The following is a 19,368-nucleotide window of genomic DNA, read 5'->3' on the forward strand; positions in this document are numbered from 1 at the left end:
TGGGGGGAAAGGGAGTGCAACCCCTTTGTGAGGATGTGAGCCAGTGCATGACTGCAAGGGTGAGGTCCTGGAGGGCAGGAGCAGAGAGGGACAGAGAGGGCCTTTCCTTCAGAAAGTTCAACTGCCTTTAACTTACCTGTGCGCTGTCTGCCGTCTCCAAGCAGCAGTTCTCCTGGCTGGAGAAAGGAATCCCGCTGCTGCTGGAGGCTGAGCAGCCGTAGGGCAGAAGAAGGGGGAGAGGGACTGAAGGCTCCTACTCACATGCAAATGCAGTGATAAGATTTGGGATCTGGGGAACAACTGGTGCCTCCAGCCCGCCTCGGGAGCGTGGGGAGGGGCGGGGGGGAGGTGCCTCCGGGCCGCCGGGCACCAGCGTCTTTGCATGTGAATGACCCGAATTCCTGGGGGGGTGGGGAAGGGCAGAGCAGAATCTTCTCTCCATTCAGGGCCCGGGACCACACAGCGAGCATCTCCCTTAACCTTTTTGTATTTAATCAGTCAATCTACTCTGACGTGGGGGATGTAGCAGCCCATTCTCTCCCTTTTTTCAGAAAGCTGAGCTCCTCACAGCCTTCTTGATTTTTAAATTATTCCTAACACTTGTAAAGTGCTTGCCCTGGCCCGAGGGCAGTGCCACCTCCTCCAGCCGCTGAGAAGTTACTGGAAAAGTCAGCTAGGTGGTCGTTCCTCTGAGGAGATACACACTTACCTAAGGACTTACCAGAAGGACTGCAGCAGAGCTTGAGCTTTCTGGTGTACTCCTTCCTGAGGGCTCGCTTCCTGCTTGATGGAGGCAGGGAGGGGGAGACACACTTCTACTCCTTTGATACTTTGCACAGTATTTAATAAGTTTATTCTTTTCTGTCAGGGGTGGCAGAAGACCAGGCCTGTCCTGCTGGCTCCTCTCCTGCACCACAGTCCTGTTCAGGTCACCCAGAGCAGAACTTGCAGGACCTGCGTCCCCAGTGCTCACAGGGAGTAGGGGGCACTTTCGTGGTGCTGGGTGGTGGCAAAGTGCAATGGCAGCAGCACAGGAAGCGGAGGTAATACCTGCCCTGAGATGACATGAGCAAAGGCTCAGAATAGCTGAAGTGATACAAAACAGCCACGGAAAAGAAAAGGAGAGATGCTGCACTCATCGCTGGTCTCTGGTTACATTATGCCTGCATTAAGTCCCAAGGCAGGAACTCTCATCCCCGCTGTGTGCATAGTATGTAACTAGAGGTTCCTTGCGTATGCTGCTATTTTGCAGCCTCTTCTGTAGAACAAAAGGCAGGCTTCTTGGTTGGTTTGGGTTTTTTTGAAAGGAAGAGGCATTGCTCGAAGGCAGTGGAAACTGCATTAAAAACAAAACAAAAAAAAACAACAAACCCAACAAAACTACCCCACCAAACCTTTTTCTTACAGCCAGCCACTCTTCCACTCTACCTGCACCATTACACCTTCCTTTGGGACAAAGGAAAACCTGGGAGAAGAAAAAAGAACCATCCAAAACCCTGAACACCAACACCTCCCATCCACCTGAAGTGAGTGTGGTCCCACCCCAGTCTCTGCTGATGCTCTTCCCTCACCCTGGCTTGTGCTGCAGTGACAGGGCCTGGAGGGGCTTTTGCCAGGATGGCTTGCACTCACCATATACAAACAAAGGACACAGGAGTCGCAGTTGCACCTGCAGTGCAAGGTTGAGACCTGTTAGTGCCTTGCTGTGTCCATGTCCCACAACCTCTTGCCTCCTGGGACCTGCCAGCCCTTTGGGATCAGCAGCACAGCTGCCAGTCACGAGGAGAGGAAGATTATTTGAAAGGCATTGAGGCACTGCACTGTTAACACTAGAGCTGTAGCATTTGCACTTAAAGTTTAAGGGAAACACAGGAAGCTGTATGAGGGCTAGAACCTGCAGAAGGAAAGCTCCTTTCCTTGCACCTGTGGCCACTTAGATGCATGTTGCCCATCCTCACCTGTCCCCACACCTGAAGAGGCAGCTCCAACTGCAGAAGACTCACCTCTCTGACTCTACAGCACACTGCCTGTAGCTATATCAACATAGTAAAGTTGGGCAAAAGCCTCATCTTTGGGGAACACAAACCCATAGCACATGCGTGTCAAAAGGCAGCACCCAACACACCAGCTGAGCTGCTGTTCCAGCAGGACTTCAGCTCACATAACTGCTGCTCCTCTTTACACTCAGATATGCTATTAAAAAAAAAGAGCAGAATTACACAATTAACCATTTCTTTTCAGTAAGTAAACTGCCATCCCCCCCCAAACAGCTGCCACAGATTCATAGAATGGTAGAGTTGGAAGTGACCTTTAGAGATCATCTGGTTCAACTCCTCTGCAGAAGCAGGTCAACCTAGATCAGGTCACACAGGAACGTGTCCAGATAGGTTTGGAAACTTCCAGAGAAGGAGCCTCCACCCCTTCCCTGGGCAGCCTGTGCCAGGGCTCCCTCACCTGAACAGTGAAATAGTTTTTCCTTAAGTGGAACTTTCTGTGTTCCAGCTTTTGTCCATTTCCCCTTGTCCAGTCACTGGACACTACAGAAAAAAAGTGCTGCCCCATCCTCTTGCCATCCACCTTTTAAATACTTGTGTTAATGAGGTCCTCCCTCAGTCTTCTCCAGGCTGAACTGCCCCAGATCCCACAGCCTTTCCCCATAAGCTACTGCCCTCTCTTCCTTTCAGAAGCAGCCTTAACAAACCCCTCCACACGTGCCTTTTGGTTTACTTGTTTTATTAAAAATGTACATGACTGCAGCAGTTGGGGTATGCAGGTGTCCTAGGTTAAAAAAACATTTACAAAAGGCTGCTGGCTGCAGGGCAGGGCAGCAGCAGGCACAGCCCTCACTTCCTTTGAACAGTGGTGAAAGTTGGCACCTGGATGGGCTGCAGCGAGTGCACGGGCTGGAACACGGGCTTCTTCCGCAGCTCCGAGAGCGTTTTCACTGAAGGGAGGAGTTGGTTTCTCTTGATGATCTGCAGTGCCAGCTGCGTGTTACCTGCAAGACAGCCTTCCATTAAATACAGTGCCTTTGCCTGCTGCTGAAGTGCTGTCCCTGGGACACACAGCAGCTCTTCCTCTTCAGTGAAGCGCTGATATGAACATGAAAAGCATTAGACATCTGTGACAATGGCGCTGCTTGATTCCACCCATTCTCAGCTGAAGACATCAAGCTTTAACCTCAGAGCCTGCAGCTGCCAGAGCACCTGAAGGGCTCCCCTTCTCCTGTCAGCATAGGGAGACTAGACTTGCACCCTGCCCTCACCATGTGACATCATGGATAAGGGTGTATGTAAAACACATATTTAAAATAAGACATCAGCTTTTCAATTGTCTGCATGGCCCAGCAAATAAACACCAATATGCATGGCAAAATCTTCTTTGTTAAAAATCAAACTTATCAAGTTGCAGGTGAAAACATGCTGAGTTCTGAAAAGTTCTCCCTCTTATTAAATAAAATACTTCCCTTTCATTACAGTCTTTGTTTCAGAAGAGTTGCACAATTTTGTTGTCATTTAGAGGGAAAAAAGAAGTCTTTGGCTCCTTTTGGTTATACACATCGAAGGCAGTGAAAGATGAATATCCCACTTTCTACCCTCTTCTGCTTTGTACTACTTTGTTGCAGAAAGAAAGCTTTCCAGAATTCCAACTTTGAAATATCCTTATGAGGAAAGCTTTCTGAATAGCAACGCTGGAGTCCTCTGCCTGCCTACACTGTGAGAGGAAGGCCAGGGAGAGAGCCCACACAACATTTCCCAACACAAGGCTGTTAACCCCTGAGGGACACAGGTCTGCAGCCATGACAGCTTCAATGGTGCAGCTGCACCAGTCTGCTCCCTACAGAATTCAACTGCAATCTTTCCAGTGTCCCACTGTGGAGAGGTTTTGCATGCATGCAAACACTGGGAACCTTCAAAAAGGAGGACTAGGGAAGAAAGAGTTATGAACATTACCAGCTTTGTGGCAGTACTTGCTACAGAGGTCTTGACATGGCTTCTTTATGGCGTAAATCTCATTAAGGGTCTTAGTGAACCTATCCAAGACTGCTGATTTCTGCATAAGGTGGAAGATTCCAGCTCAGGATGAATGCTTAGGAAGGCAGGCATGGGTAAGAACAGGGTGGCAATAAACTATGGAAATGAAGGTGTGGAATCATAGATCCCCAGCAGTGTAAAATGGAGACAGGACCTAAGGGGCATCCCTCAGAATACTGGCACAATTCCATAAAGGCTGGGAATAAGGAAGCCCACCCTCCACCCCTTGCATCCCAAACCCAGGTCAACAGAACATCTCAAAACGTACCGTTCTGTAGCTCAAGATACACAGCCAGCAAAATAGCCTCTGGAGGGATTTCTTTGGGGTGGATCAACGAAGCAGCCTGATTGAAAAAGAAGAGGGTGGAAGAAAAAAGTGCTTAGGAAAACATCCAGCTCCAAGAACATGCCCTTTTACAAGGCTGTTACCACTGTCTTAGTGAACCAAACCAAATAGCAATTCATAAACTAAGATTTTTTTTCAACTGAATCCACCCCATCAGGCTCACGTGTGCAAGAAGAGACTGAGAGATTATCTGCATTGCAAGACTGTTTCACACTAATTAACAGGACCATCTGCTGTATGCTAATGTTAATGGGAATCTGTAATTCTTGGGCCAATCTTCTGTGGTTTCCTGGTGAGATGACAGGTGAAGAAGGGAACCTCCACCGCCCCAAAGTTCACAATACAAAGGTAGAGAAGATTGTTCATTAGCTTTGCGTATACAAATATTTTTCAGCTATGAAGTCAATTAATTTGTTGCAGATGCACAGACTTGCTATGCTTCACATCCACAGATGGCCTTACACTCCTTTGGGCTTTACACTTTGCTACAGAGCCCAAGCACAGACACCTGCCAAATCCTCGGGAGGAAGAACAAGACAAGACAATTGCCTTAGGCAGGCGGAGTTTCAAAAGCAGTACTTGGGCATTCTTGGGCCAAGAAGTAGGCAAGGAACATACTTACTTGCAGAAGTGCAGTTTGTTTTCAGAGCCCTAAAGCTAATAGCTTAGACACCGAGTTACTAACTGATTAGAAAGAAGTAAACTCAAGGCCCTCTAGAACTTTCTCCTCTGAAATATAACAATTCCTATTGGATGACTGAAAAAAAACAAACCCAAACCAAGCCAGCTTGGAAAAAGTGAAAAGGCTTCCTAGTCACATTCCACTGTTTTGATACAGTGTAGAAAAACAAATGCTTCCCTCAGTGGTATTGAACTATTCACACACAGAAGAAATTGGGAGTCCTTCATTTTCCATTGCTAATAGGGATTGTTTCATAAAGACAGAAGAGAACCACCATCTCAGCAAAGTCTGCAAATAAAGCTGGGCTCGGGCGTGATCCGAGCAGCACTTTGAAGAAAGCATGTTTAGGAAGTCCCTCAAGCTGTCCTGAGACTGGTTTTCCACACCTGGTGAAGACACTTGCGTGCTTTGTCGTACTCGCTCCTCAGGCAGTAGGCGCTTCCCAGGTTAAACAGCATCATGGTCCGCGCAGACGTCACCGAGCTGGGGTAGCACTGCGGGGTCTGCTTCCCAGCTGCAACCAAACACAAATCAGTCTCGGTTGTTCTTACCTTCCTATTCCAAACTGGCCAAGTTAGTTCCTGTACTCTGCTGAATACAGTGGCTGGTACTTACAAGATTCCATTGCCTCATTTTCTCCTTTGTCAGACCCTGCAAAGGAAGAAAAAACAAACAAAACAAACAGACCGTCATGTTCCGTGAGCTTTTGAAAGCTTATTAAAAATTAACACAAAAATGCAGCTTTGCTTCTTTCTTCCTAGTCTGACATTCAAGAGGGATAACATTATCAGTTTGCTCAAGAGCTTAGGTCACTTACAACCTCCCACCTTTACCATTTTGCTTGTGTATTTGCAGATAAGTGCAGCGAAGTTTAAACTGCAGCTGTGTCACTGAAATCAGAGCTGCTGTAGACTTAACTGTACAGTTGAGCCTCTGAAGGACCTTTCTGTTAAAGAATACACACTCCCAACTGGAAGCACTGAGAGATGAAGATACAGATTAAGTAAATTCTCCCCAGTCCTATCTCTCACTAAATGCACTAAGTAGGCTCCACTGGTGCTCCAAAGCCTGGTTTAAGAGACTAAAAAGCAGAAAGAGAAGTTAGGAAGCCCAGACTCAACCATAATTGTACACTTCACAAAAGCAGCCTTCAAAAGTTACTTTCGAACAAACCAGAATGCTACAGAGCTATTCATGTTACAGAATCAGTCTTTTCAAAAGAACAACAAACGTGCAAAAGACAAACCAAACACTAAACTGGAACTAAAGCTAGGGCAACAAAAACAACAACAAAAACACAAAACACCCCCAAACCACCTACAGTCTTAAAACAAGATCTCTTAATCATCACTCTATTTGTTAGACAAAGCTAGAGCAGGAAGGCAGCTGCAAGCACAAGCAGTTCTAATGAAGTGTGGCTTCATTAACCTTGATCCTGCTCATTTGAAGAGATCCCGAGGGAAACATCAGTGACGTTCTCAGGGTTCAAGTGAGTGATGGCATCAGATATTCTGTCTAGAGAGATGAGAGCTTCTGCTGCATACAAATGCCCAAGAAACCTACAACAGCAAAGGGTTTGGTACAAAGGTCAGTGTATCAACCCCCATAATCTGTCACACAAGTCAAACTGAAGGCAGTTTTTAACAGGAGCACATGAAAGCCACAGCTTGAAACACTTGCAGGGAAGGTAGCTTCCTTATAAAGTATTGTCCTAATACCCAGTTCTGCTGTTTAGTGCTTCTATGCACTAATGGTGTGAAAAAAACCTGCACCTGAGTAGTGACAATTCATTCACGCAGGGGAACTGCCATTCCAGAGGGACAGCACCTCAGTGTGCTTTGTCAGAGAATTCAAAATGGAATCTTTACAAAACACCTCAGGATATGGATACATCCATAATTTGAGGTGTTAAGTGACTTTACATTCAATACAAATCAAACTAATCCTGCAGGATAGCTGCATTTCTCAGGACAGCAGCTATACAGGCCTGTCCATGGGGCACAAACACCAAAAGAATTAAGCAAGCCTGATGCTTGTAGTTGAGCTCAGCTAATCAGCAGCTTTCTCTTTCAACTTTGGAACAGGAGGAATCCTGTTGCTCAAGAGCCTAGTTAGTTTGCGCATATTTCATCTGAAATGAAAGTTGAGCAAAGAAGTTCATGCTTGTTCTGTGCAGCTGTATACAGTATTCTTTAAACTGACAGTACAGTTGGTTGTAATGAATTAGAAGACATCAGATGAAGTATCAGTCAATCATCCATAACCTCTGCAATTTAGATCTGATAAAGCAAATGTAACTTTCTACACACCATTTATTTCACTTAAGAAAACAGGAGCAATCTGCCCAGAAGTCTGGTTTCCTGGGGCTCAGATAGATGGCTTCTTGTCTTTGCAAGAAACTGCCATTTAGTATTTCTTGCCTTACATAACCATAGCCCTGCCTTCACAAAAACTGTGTGTTACCTCACAAACTCCACTCAAATCTTGCTTATGCAATGACTGTGCAAACAGATGAGCTTCTGCAGTAGTCTGAAGCATAGGAACCAAAGAATTTAATTGGCATGGACCATTTTAGACCATGCTGCCAGCATATAAAAATAAGCACAAGTTAGTTTGCTTTCTGCAAGTACAGCACCAGTTTTCAAAACTGTTACTGCTGTAAAAACCTCTGCTGTATTTTATCCTGTGTGTGATGTAGGAATTCAATGCACAAACCAGGTCAGAAGGACAAGGGTTAAAGCTGCCCCTTTTGAATTTGCAGAGATGTATGAGAACTGATGGACAGAAACAGAACGAGCTTTGAATGTCCTTACAAATAGTACCAGATGAGAACTAAATAAGAGAAACCGGAGAATGGAACCTCTACAGGCAACAGTGACAGGGGAAGGGACAGTCCTTCATTCCTTCTGCCGTGCCAACACGAGCATATGCAGCCCCATGGTGAAGCAGGAGAGACTTGACAGTCCTGCCACTGCATGGGTCCATGCTGGAGATGAACAAATTGCAACAAAAGCAGACAGAGATTATGAATGACATGGAATTCATACACAAACGAGGGGACTCATGTTCCCACGTGTCAATGAACATTTACTCAGGTCTTCAGTAAGAACAGGAGCGGGCCAAGCAATTCTCTGCATCAGCTACAGAACTGGCAAGCAGCTACAGACATTAGAAGCTCAGACTCAGAACTCTCCAGTGAAAGGCAAGGGCTGAGAGTGAAGAAATGACCACATCAGACTTACTTAAGAGACCCTGACAGCTTTGGTTGCTGAAGAAGTTTATCTGCATGATTCAGAGCCATCAGGTTATCCCCCAAAGCGAGAGCCACGTAAGCGCTACAGGCAAGTATTGAGCACCTGGGGGGGAAAAGAAAACAGGGGGAAAAACAATTTGTTAAATGGAGAACTCTGATTCCAAATGCAGCTGTTAAACTGTTGAAGAAAGAAGTCAAAAGCTTTCAACTTTGCAAAACTCTTTGCATCCAGCTGTGATGTTTCATTATCTATGGCCTCAGTCACAGTCTCTGAATTAGGAGATACATACATTGTGTTGTACAAGGACCACCATGGTGTCATCTGGAAGATTTTGCCATTTTGACCACAAATAACAGATTTTTAAAAAGATAGGTCTCAGCACGTGTCATTTCTCATGGGCACTTCCTCACCCTCTTTTTGTCTATTTCACTTAGGACTCACTTGTGCTTCCCTGCCCACCCCTCCTGCTAAGCAAAGGGTAGCACTTTTACAGGTTGCTATAAAGGTATAATCTACAGACACACGGTAGCAATCAACTAAGTTGTATCATGTTTCACTGTCATATCGCACACAATGTTTGCACACAGGGAGACAATAAACACTGGAGAGGGTGCCATTTCCAGTTTTGTCTTCAACTGAGAGCCACAACCCACTGCCAAGGCTCTGGCTGATGTGTGACATTTTGTTGCTATCACAGACTTTATCTTCACAAACCCACAAAATCTCTGACAGTTCCTGGAATGAAATCTGAACTACTCCATTTTCTGTACCCTATTTTCCATCTTCAAACAACAACCCCACCTCAGGGTGTCATCATTAGGCCGAGCTTCATACTTTCTAATAACTCTCTCCCTCCCCAAACATAACATGGGGACATTTTCCTCTTCGCAAGGCTCAGTGCTGCTGTGAACTCTGTGCAGGAGACTCTGCCTGCGCTGCCTTGCTGGGAGCACGGGCTCTGTCCTCCTCTGGGGAGGAGGAGTGGGCCCTCAGCAGGCCCTCGCCCTGGGAGCAGTGGCGGGAGAGCCTCGGGTCCTGCCGACAGCAGGTGGGCCGACCTTCTGGCAACTGTCAAGCCCACTTTTGGTCCAGCAGTAAGTCATGTAATTCGTGGCAGGACCTGGGGTGCCTTTCTTCCCCCTTCCCAGAAGGCATGCTCCTTAATTATGTGCTAGCAGGATAAGAAACCTCTCCAGTGTTTCTCCCTACCCCCCGCTTCCTCTTCACCGTGCCCAGATGTCACATCAAATCTGAACACATACAAAAGCTCGAGGGAGGGAAGGGAAAGCTTCCCCAGCTGAAGTCCCAAACCTAAAATATTTCTGAAAGGCTGTGACTGGGGAGGGGGGAGGGAACAGGGTACTGGAATCTCTGCAGTAACAGCCTGCTTCCAACTAGCCTCTTTTTGTCTCTGCCTTGAGGACGCACAGCTTGTAAACCAGCAGTGATGCCAAGCGTCACCAGCCAAACACCCACAGACACAAGTCAAGGCCTGCAGAGTTGGTTGTCACTGCCCTTTAGGTACCTTCTGTTTCCCACGACCTTTTTAAAGCCTATTTTTTATTTCTGAAAGTGTAAATTCAAAACACATGGCACACTGACCACACAATAGGTAAATCCAGAGACACTGAAACCGACTCCTCTGCTCTAAGGACCCTGTGCTGTTTAAGCCGTGCAAGAACTGGCAAGACTTTTTAGCACCAGCCATCTTAAGGAGAAGGAAAATACTCCTGTTTTCTTCCCTGCAGTACCATTCTCGTGCACTTGGATCCATTATTGAGTGGGCTAAAATCAAATGCTCAGGAGACCTGACAGCTAACCGGAGCAGAAGAATTGCACCACAAGGGAAAAGACAAACTAGTTTTTCACCCCAGTCAGGACTCTGACAAAACTCCACAGGTCGCCTTTGAGCACGGCAGACTTCCAGCATCACCGAGCCTCCGCGTGCCCTAAATAAAACTGCCTCTGCACTAGGACAAAGAAAAATGCTGCTTTCTTTTTTTTAACTGCCAGATTATGTCAAATAGCCTCTTGTGTAGGTCTAGGCAACAGGATTTGTCAGCCCACACCAATTGCAAGGTTACAGAACCTGAACTCCATCGCTGACTTGGCTTATTTCTCAGGCAAAGGGTGAGCCAGAAGAAATCCAGTTCTTCAAGACTCACTTCTAAACCATTTAGAGAACACTACTCGTCTGAAACAATTTCAAATAGCAAACTGTGCAATAGGGGATAGAAACCATCTACTCTTTACATTTCAATGCAGCCAAAGGAATCCCAACTACTGAGAAATACAGAATGCAGATAGTGCTTACTGAATATGGCAATTCATCACCAGCCAAGGGGAATGGGATTGAATTACACAAAGCAAGGGTGAAGACAGTGAAACAGCTACAGGTGAGAATCCTTGTAAGTTTCAAATACTGTGACAGGGCCAAACAGATCACTGCAACCTTTAAGTGGATAAATGAGACAAAACTGGGTAGATGTGGAGAAGAGATAAAGTATATTGATGGGCAATGGTGGTCCTACAATATTACCTGTTATAATGTCAGTGATGCTCCTGGAAACACTAGGATAGGCAAGCTTCAAAACAATGTAGGTAAATACAATAAACAAAGCATAATGAAGGACTAGAGAGGGCCAATGGCAGAGCCAAAAGAAAAGAAAATTAAAAAAGTAAAATTGGATCACATGGCTTACAGCAAGGGCTTGCAGTTCAAATGTATTCAGGACAAAGCAGCCAATCAAACTATCCCCTTATCTCTAGGGGAAGGGGAAATCAATATTTTCACAGAAATTTGTTCAATCTAGGGAGAAAAAGGCTACAGCAAGGTCTGGTGCAACCCATCTCATCTTTCACAGTAAAATCCACAACATTTTCCAAATGGAGCACTGTGGTCTACCAGAACTCTTTTGCTGTATCCTAACAGTGTTGGGTCACTCTGGCACGGTGGAACATACCACAGGCTGAGCAGGAGAATCGGCTTCTCAGGGGACGAGAAGCAGCAAGATGCAGAATGCTTCAGAAGCAACTCTGAAGAAAAATTTGAGGTTTCTACTTCCTATGTATAAATTCTTACACAATATTTGGTGTCCTCTGACTTCTGCTTTTAAAACCTTGCAGCTGAAGTACTGCTTATTACAAGAATAGCCTGCTCAACATATTTGAGCACAAGTACCAAACACCACATACGATGCATTTGCCTTCTCTAGATGGTGTTTTGAGTTTTTAAGAACTATTTTATTGTGAACTAGTTTTTATGAACCACTAAGCCAGTTATTTTAAACTATTATTAGGATGTGCAACTGTATAAAAATCTAGAAACAGTTTTAGCAGATTCACTCTTGAGGGATGTCTAGTCCTCTGCATTCAACCACCAAAGCAAGTATTGCAGAAGAAATCAATGTTTTTCCTTTCCTTATATGATGCTCTTTAGCAGAAGGAGTGTAATTATTGCTAAACCGATGAGGATTTCCTGACACATTGTCAGGTTTCATCGATAGATAGTAACAGCTGATAGTGAAAGAAAAGACTAGGTATTAAAAAAAACCCACCAACCACCCATAATGTGACACCATGTAATTTTGACACATGGCAACCAAATTTTCAACACCCAGGAGGAAAAAAAAACCTCACAACCAACCAGCATCACTTCTTTTAACCCGGTGCTTTCTATTTCGATTCACACACTCTTGTAACACTTCAGAATAAGTAATCAAGGTCTCAGTAATGTCTCCTCACAAAACACAAGTAGATTTGCTACACATAGTGGAGCAAAGTTAAAGGTTAAGATGGTCATTACAAAACAAAGGTTACCTGGAGTTAGGCTGGAACAGGGCATTTACCCAAGAGTCTGAGTGGGAAATTACTTTATACTTTATCTATATTGGAAACTTGAAACAGATTTCTTTTTTCTAAACAGGTGCAAGAGAGATTTTCAACAGGCTGGCAGCCACCTGAAATAATTACCATTGTCGGCAAATGACAACCTTGCTGGGGAATAAAGAGGTTCCAGATAACATGATACTTATTTAGACACATGAGAGTTATTCTGTTTGGAGAGCACTCAGACTTCTGAGCAAGTAGTTTAAGGATCTTTGAGAACATGAAAAATTCTAGTCAGATTTTATATACGTTCTTCCAAGGTGAGGAAGCCAAATGCCTAGACAGAGGCATCTTTTCTTTGTATTTGATGCAAACTATGGATTTACTCCTGCCAAAAGGAACAGTGTTCTCATTTGAAAGCAGCATAGTTGCTTTAACTACTTTCATCACTAAAGGGGTTGAAAGTAGTACCACTAAAGGTAATCTTTTATTGCTAAAGATACCACACAGTAATTTGCACCCCTTCCACCAATCACAACAGCCACTGTCAGCTTTTTAGCTTTGTCATTTTTGAGATTTGAATTTTTTTCCCCAGTTTTGTCTAATATATAATGCCAAGCCTGTAAGAGTGGAGCAAAAGGACAGATCTCTCACATGAACTGAAATTCTGGATGGTTTCTATTTGTTCAGACCAAAAGCCCACAAAAAAGGAAGCACGTATATTTGAATAGAGGCATCCTTAGGTTAACAACTACAATTCAACACTGCAAGTGCCTAAAAGATAAAAAGCTAAGGATGACTCCAGAATCATAGCACAGTTTAAGTGGGGCCTCATTTAGTGGTGAACCCTTTATATTATTTACTTGCCTTAAATTTTCCAATTCCTGTTTCTTCAACGGAGAAGAAGGTGGAGCTGCAATGAATTTGTCCCCTTCATGACTTTTATTGCTAGAATAAAAACAGTGTGTTAATTGTAAGAATTGGCTGTAAATAATTATTTTTAAAAAAAAAATCTCAGCATAAGCATTGAGATTTATTCACTTCACTTGAAAGGACAGCAGAAGTTCTAGAGCCTTAACAAACAAACAGGGAAATAAAGCCACGCAGAAATTGAGACACATGCTCTTATCTTAACCATTCTATTTGAGAAGGAAGAAGAGGAGTACTTGACTGGCAGACCAAACAACCCACACTATTCTCTAGAGCCTTGAGCTATTTTAGAAGTTCAGTGTAGGACAAGAACTTTAAACTGGAGAGATGCAGAAGTTGCTTCATTTGTAGCCTCTCCTCCTTTAACCTGTAAGAAAAGCAGTGGAGTAGTTCTCTGCCTAGGTATCTCAAAAGCTATCTACATAAATATTCTAAACAGATAACCCACTAAGTGCTACAGCTTCCTTTAGACTTCTAGCTGCTCTTAATGTTTATTATTATTTCAAAATGTCTTTAGAAAAATGTTAAATCCCAGTTTGTTCAAATGACACTTGGCTTTTTTGAGGAACAAGTATTTGCTCTATTGAAAAAGTACACAACTTTGCTCTCTGATACTCTGAAAGAGCCTCCTTCTGGAATGAGAACTGAAGAAAAGCTAACAGCTGCGCCCTGGCAGAAACACACTCTAAGGTTTAGAAACAGATTTAAAAACAAACCAAAACAAACCGAATTGAAACTGAGACCGTTTAAGAAGAACTTTTCCACTGATGTAGTTTCATATCTGTTTATTACAAAGAGGTAAGATAACTTGGACTTAAGACTTTCAAAACTGATAGCAACAGACTCCAAGGAAACCTGTACTCAATATTGGTTGTAATGTACATACTTTGTGTCTTTGTAAAAAATGTGATTAACAAAAATACATCTAACCACTGAAAGTATTCACTGTTTTCTTGTAAATAAGGGAAGAATCTGCCTCAGAGTCAGCCTGCTCAATTAGTGTGATTTGCTTCAAAACCATCCCGTTCAATTAGTGTGATTTTCTTCAAATGCCTTATACATTGTGCTGTTCCCTCACAGAGGGTCCCTTGTCAGAAGGAACAAATCCTTAGAGAATCTTTCAGAACGTGACACACAAAGTCAAGAACAGCCTGCTTTGTTGCTGGATATTTTCAAATTGGCAATGACCACTGGGAGATGAGGTAGTCTTTTTAATTTTATTTTTTTTTCTTTAAAGCTGAAGAAGCATCTGGTTTTGAAAGCACAATGTAGTAAAGGATCTTCCCACACAGGGCATATTTTCCTTTCCTCACTCCAACAAAAACAAACTGTACCCCACCTCTCCAAAAAAAAAAACTCAAAACAAAAAGGAAGTCATGTCTGAGTAAGAGCCACTATTTTGTTTTCATCACTTCTCCTTAGTGGGCCCCATAAACTTAATATTGAGGTCTCATTTAGACCAGAGAAGCTTCATCTCAATGAGCTGCATACAGCTTAGCAGGGGAAGTGAATTTCACAACCTCCAACCTTGGTAAGCAAAAAGAAAAAAAGAAAACAAAAAACCAAAAATGAAAAAAAAACCCAGACTTTTATGAAGGATTTGGTTACTGGACAGGAAAAATTGTCATTGGAAAAAAAAAAAGTTACAGCCTTCAAATACTGTCATATTAGTAACAGCCACAGACTCCTGGCCCTGTCTTCAGGCAACCTCAGAATATATGAGGATGCATCTTGCTTCTACACAATGCTGCATATGTGCAGTAGATCCTGCCATGTGACAAAGGGATCTTGTCTTAAAATTAATCTGTACTGGGGTCTGATGAAAACATTGTGTTTTAATACAGCCACTTTTTCCAGACTAGTTACTGTAATTCTTACCTTCTCAAAATAGTCATTAATGAATGTACAGGCTACAGCCAACAAAGTTACTCTTCCAAACAAAGTTCAAAAATGTATCAGGATCAATGCAAAAAATTAAATCACCTTCCTGTTATTTAACACTTGACATACATTGTCTACAAGTTACTTTTTTTCTCCTTAAAGCTTCAGAAAAATATTTTTCTTGAACTCTTTTTTTTGCAAAGTGCAATTTGTGAAGCAATAGCTCCATGCTGCTTTCCTATTTATCTTCTAAATCTGGTTTCCTACTTCTACTTTAAAACAAACACAACAAAACACACTAGGGCTGATGAATGTCATGTGGAAATTTTTACAACTGAGTTGTTAGACATTTATATATTGAACTAAGCACACCATGCATGTGCACACACACACACAAAATCACTGTAACGTGAAACTTCATTTACAATTAGAGAAATACCAATATGCACGGCAGGAGGGTGTGGGAAAACATAACATTTGCAGCAGATGAAAAAAGATGGCCAGTTGAAAAAAGCCCAAAGAATTCATTGTCTAATTTATTCAAGTTGTTAGGAATGGTAGGCATCAACTTAGTATTTTATCTTTAAATTAGTATACCAGCAATGAGCAGACAAATAATTTCCTTGGATATCTCAACACTGCTAAGAGAATTTAAAAATATGATACTTTTTCCTGCTGGCGAAACAGGACAGGCAGCAGACACAGACTGTCAGCTCAGAGTTACTTTGGAGAACAAGAAAGGTTTATGTGCAATTCTGTTTACCTGCACGCTTCGCTGCTTTCACTGTTTTCTGTGTTTCCTCCCAGCTGATTACTAGTTTTAGATCCATTTTCCTGCTTTGGCTCCTGCTGATCTTCTGGCAGTAGCAGCAAGGCATTTCTTAGACAAATTGCTGCAAATTCCATACTGGCTACAGGTATTGCCGAGGACTGCCCATCGCTTAAAGAGACACAGAAGTTAGCCAGTGAGCAGCAACCCAGCTACACAAGAAAAAATAAAAGCAGAGCTCCAGAAAGATCTAGAATACAGAGAAAACTTTGTCCTAAAAAGTTAACTCCATGTTTTAATTGATCACATTTAATTTCTTATATATGAGAAGTATAAAATAATGCCTAAATGAAGCAAAGAGATTCAATTCTGTAATTACAATAAATCCTTCTGTTTTTCTTGACTTCACTTCCTAAAGCTTTACAGTAGAGCAACTAGATTCTTCCTGCACTTTCCTAAAGTGAACTACTGATAAAACACATTTTTAAGTGAGGAAAAGGAGGACAGATGTAGCTAACTCGCTATACACATTTCAGAAATCACTTTTAAGCTCTCATGCCCTTCTTGGTTACACTGGATCCACAGTTCAGCCCTCTGCTGGCCGTCACAAAGAAGGCATCGAAATGATGTTTAAGTAGGACTCCCCAAGTATTTCAGCATTTCACTACATTCATAATTCCAAAATGACAGTTTTACCATGACATCTTTTAAAGCTCTCAGTAAACAGATGTGTATCTTTAACAAAGCTACGATACCAAAATAATTAGCTGATGGAAAACATACTTACTTATAAACAATATTCTGTATTGACTGGGATGCCAGTACTATCTTACGGTGGTAGCCTTGACCTACTATAGATTGCACAATTCCCTTTTTGCTTGGAAGGCCTTTAGTCTCTTGTTCTGATGTCTAAAAGGGAAAAAGAAAGAAAAAAGTGACTAAAGTGTCACAGTTGTTGAATGAAAGTTTGACAAAATAAGTGAAAGCTGGAAGAAGGCTTTGAATCCTGCTAAAATGTAAGAATTAATAGCTTATACGGGTACAGTTTTAAATCTTAAATACTACGAAGGATTGGGCACCTTCTATCGTCTTTGTGTTACAGAGGGATTTTACTGCACAGAGAGTAACCACAGATTAGTTCTGACAGCTTGTCTGATAGCCTACTGACCTATTTTCTCCACTGTTTTGAAAGCAAAAGAACAATAAACCAAGTGGTATTAAAAGAATTGCTAGGATATCTAAAAAGAAACCATATCCTCAGCCAAATAATACTCAGAACTGTAACACTCACCATCATCTCTCCCTGCTTAGATAACATTCAAAATGCTCTCTGAAAAAGCTGCTCCAAAACCATTCCATGGGGAGCACGAAACCAAACAACAACATATGCAAAGTGATGTTAAATAAACTACTTAGCAGATTTTTGAGTACGCAGATCTTCTGGGGGTCAAATGAATTTAAAGCACACTAACTGTCAGTCTTAAGCATTATCTCTACACAGTATTTACTGGAATGTGCTGGTTTGGGCTGGGATTTTCATTTTTGAAAATTAGCTAATTTTCTTCACAGTAGCTACTATGGGGGAGTGAGTGAGTGGCTGTGTGAGGCTGAGTTGCCATCTGGGGTTAAACCACAACACTATCACATGTAACCAGTAGGACAACATAGAAAACTGCAAAAAGAGTTTGAAGAAAATCACTATACTTTATAAAACTAAGTACTCCAAAATACCTGGCACAAAGTCAGCAAATCTCTCCTACAAAGCTGTAAGTATCTATCTAAAACATTCTGAAACAGAGAGGCTAAAATAATGGGCACCACTGAAATTCCCAGGGGAAGAAAGGGAAATTTTTCATTTGGAAGGATTTGGATAGTGTGTGGTACATAAAGGCACAGAGGCCACCCAGACAGGGAAAACAGAGAGAATTCAGAGCTGGGGGGGAAATAGAGTGAATATAGCCATTTGTTCAATTAATTCCACCCATTCCGTGCACAAAGTGAAATAACTGCACGGGATCACGCAATTCCAGGTTACATCAACACACCCACACAAGAGGGATAAATTATACTTTCACAGGGAATCAAGTGTCTCAATTTCACAGACATACTGTTTTGGTGAAGTTTTTCAGTCTAAGAATGAATGACCCTGTCCCCATCCCTTTGCACTTTAACATGCAGACTTTGCCTAAACAGACATGGATCAACAAGCCGAAAACAAGATAAAGATCACATGCAAAGATTTCAGTGGAAATTGGAGCACATCCTCTTATCTTAACCCAGTTTGGTCCTATAAAATGAAGCCACATCTGAATTTGGATAGCAGACTTACAGTAAACAGAAATAAAAATGAAGTTTAAGGAGTTTATATCACTTTTACATCAAGAAAAGTGTACATAATGAATTAAAAACATCACAGGAAGGAAGCTTTAACCAAATATTTTCGGTAGTCCTCTATAACAGTCTTTGCATCTTCCAATAAAGTTCTAGTACTAGCAATATAGTGCTGTATCTTGTTTTTACACAAGATTACTTCACAGTCTCATCTAATAACCACACTAATTAAAATATCAAAGAAAACCCCTAACCTTACTGTCTGTCAAAAGCATAGCAACATTAAAGATTTCTACTGGACAAATGTATGTTTCCTCTACTACTCCAGCTAAAATTTAAGGTAGAACCTTATGATTTCAGAAGTGATTATGCAATTCCTAGAATCTAAACATAAAAATCCAAGATGTCTCAGTAAAAAAAATAAAGGTTAAAAAAACTCACAAAAGAGAAAAATAACCCTTCCACCTCAAAGTATCATCAGCAACAAAAGTTATTGAAGTTATTTTTGCGCATCAAGCCTCAAATTGAATATCAAACCACCAAGTACAGCCACAAATATTTTCCTTCCTTGGTAATACAAATGCTCACTGACTCCAAATTCAACTTGTTATTTCTGCAATCCAGAAAGAGAAATCCATGGAAGTACAGAGAAAAGATTGTGAGCAAGTTTCATTATTCCAGTCACACAAAAAAGACTGAATTACTTGTGAGGTTGTTTCATTGTTGTTTTATTTTATATGGCTTTCATGTATACACAAAACCCACAATACTTTGTAATCAATATGAAATAAGTGTGGAAAGTTGAAGCATTATAAAATATTCATAAATAGTAAATCAAACTATTCATGTTATTATCTACATTTTAAGTGGAGAGCATTCACTAGAGAAGAAACACATTGCTTCCTGTTATAAAGTGATGCTTTGTTAGAGAATTCTTTCCAAATAACATATTTGTGGGCTTTTTCTAATATTACTTCAGGACAAAGTGAGGTTACCCATTAGATGACTTGAAGAAACCTAATATGCTTCATGCCAGTGCAGGAGTACTCATTCAAATTGAGCTGGAATTACAAAGGAGTGTGATGATAAATTGCCAAAACAAATTCATGCCTAACCAGTCTCTCCAGCAAAAAAAACTTGTGTCTTCATAGAGAAGTAGCTCTAATAGCCACTTATGTGCTTTTGTTTCATCTGATGCCAACCTTTCAAACAGCCTTCTCAATTTTTTCTGATCTTCACAACATCAATGAAACCCTGAGTCTCAAAACACTATTTCTATGCTGGTTTTCCTGCACTTGTTTCAGCTTCAGATT

The 19,368-nt window shown here is 42.0% G+C and overlaps 1 protein-coding gene across 2 annotated transcripts in view; it reads right to left on the reverse strand.

Moving 5' to 3' along the window:
• Positions 1–2,716: 2,716 nt before the first annotated feature.
• The window catches only part of CNOT10 (CCR4-NOT transcription complex subunit 10), a 33,439-nt gene continuing 16,787 nt past the window's right edge, over positions 2,717–19,368 (reverse strand). For both annotated transcript variants that reach the window (XM_061996733.1, XM_061996732.1), the window contains 9 exons: positions 16,512–16,633; positions 15,719–15,895; positions 13,012–13,092; positions 8,305–8,418; positions 6,491–6,621; positions 5,678–5,713; positions 5,449–5,576; positions 4,303–4,378; positions 2,717–2,998 (listed from right to left, as the gene is read on the reverse strand). In XM_061996733.1, coding sequence (XP_061852717.1) covers positions 2,844–2,998; positions 4,303–4,378; positions 5,449–5,576; positions 5,678–5,713; positions 6,491–6,621; positions 8,305–8,418; positions 13,012–13,092; positions 15,719–15,895; positions 16,512–16,633 — 1,020 coding nt within the window. In that variant the 3' untranslated portion in view covers positions 2,717–2,843. The remainder of the gene's footprint in view (positions 2,999–4,302; positions 4,379–5,448; positions 5,577–5,677; positions 5,714–6,490; positions 6,622–8,304; positions 8,419–13,011; positions 13,093–15,718; positions 15,896–16,511; positions 16,634–19,368) is intronic.

The sequence above is a fragment of the Colius striatus genome, chromosome 5 (assembly GCF_028858725.1).
Source record: "Colius striatus isolate bColStr4 chromosome 5, bColStr4.1.hap1, whole genome shotgun sequence".
Classification (NCBI taxonomy): domain Eukaryota; kingdom Metazoa; phylum Chordata; class Aves; order Coliiformes; family Coliidae; genus Colius; species Colius striatus.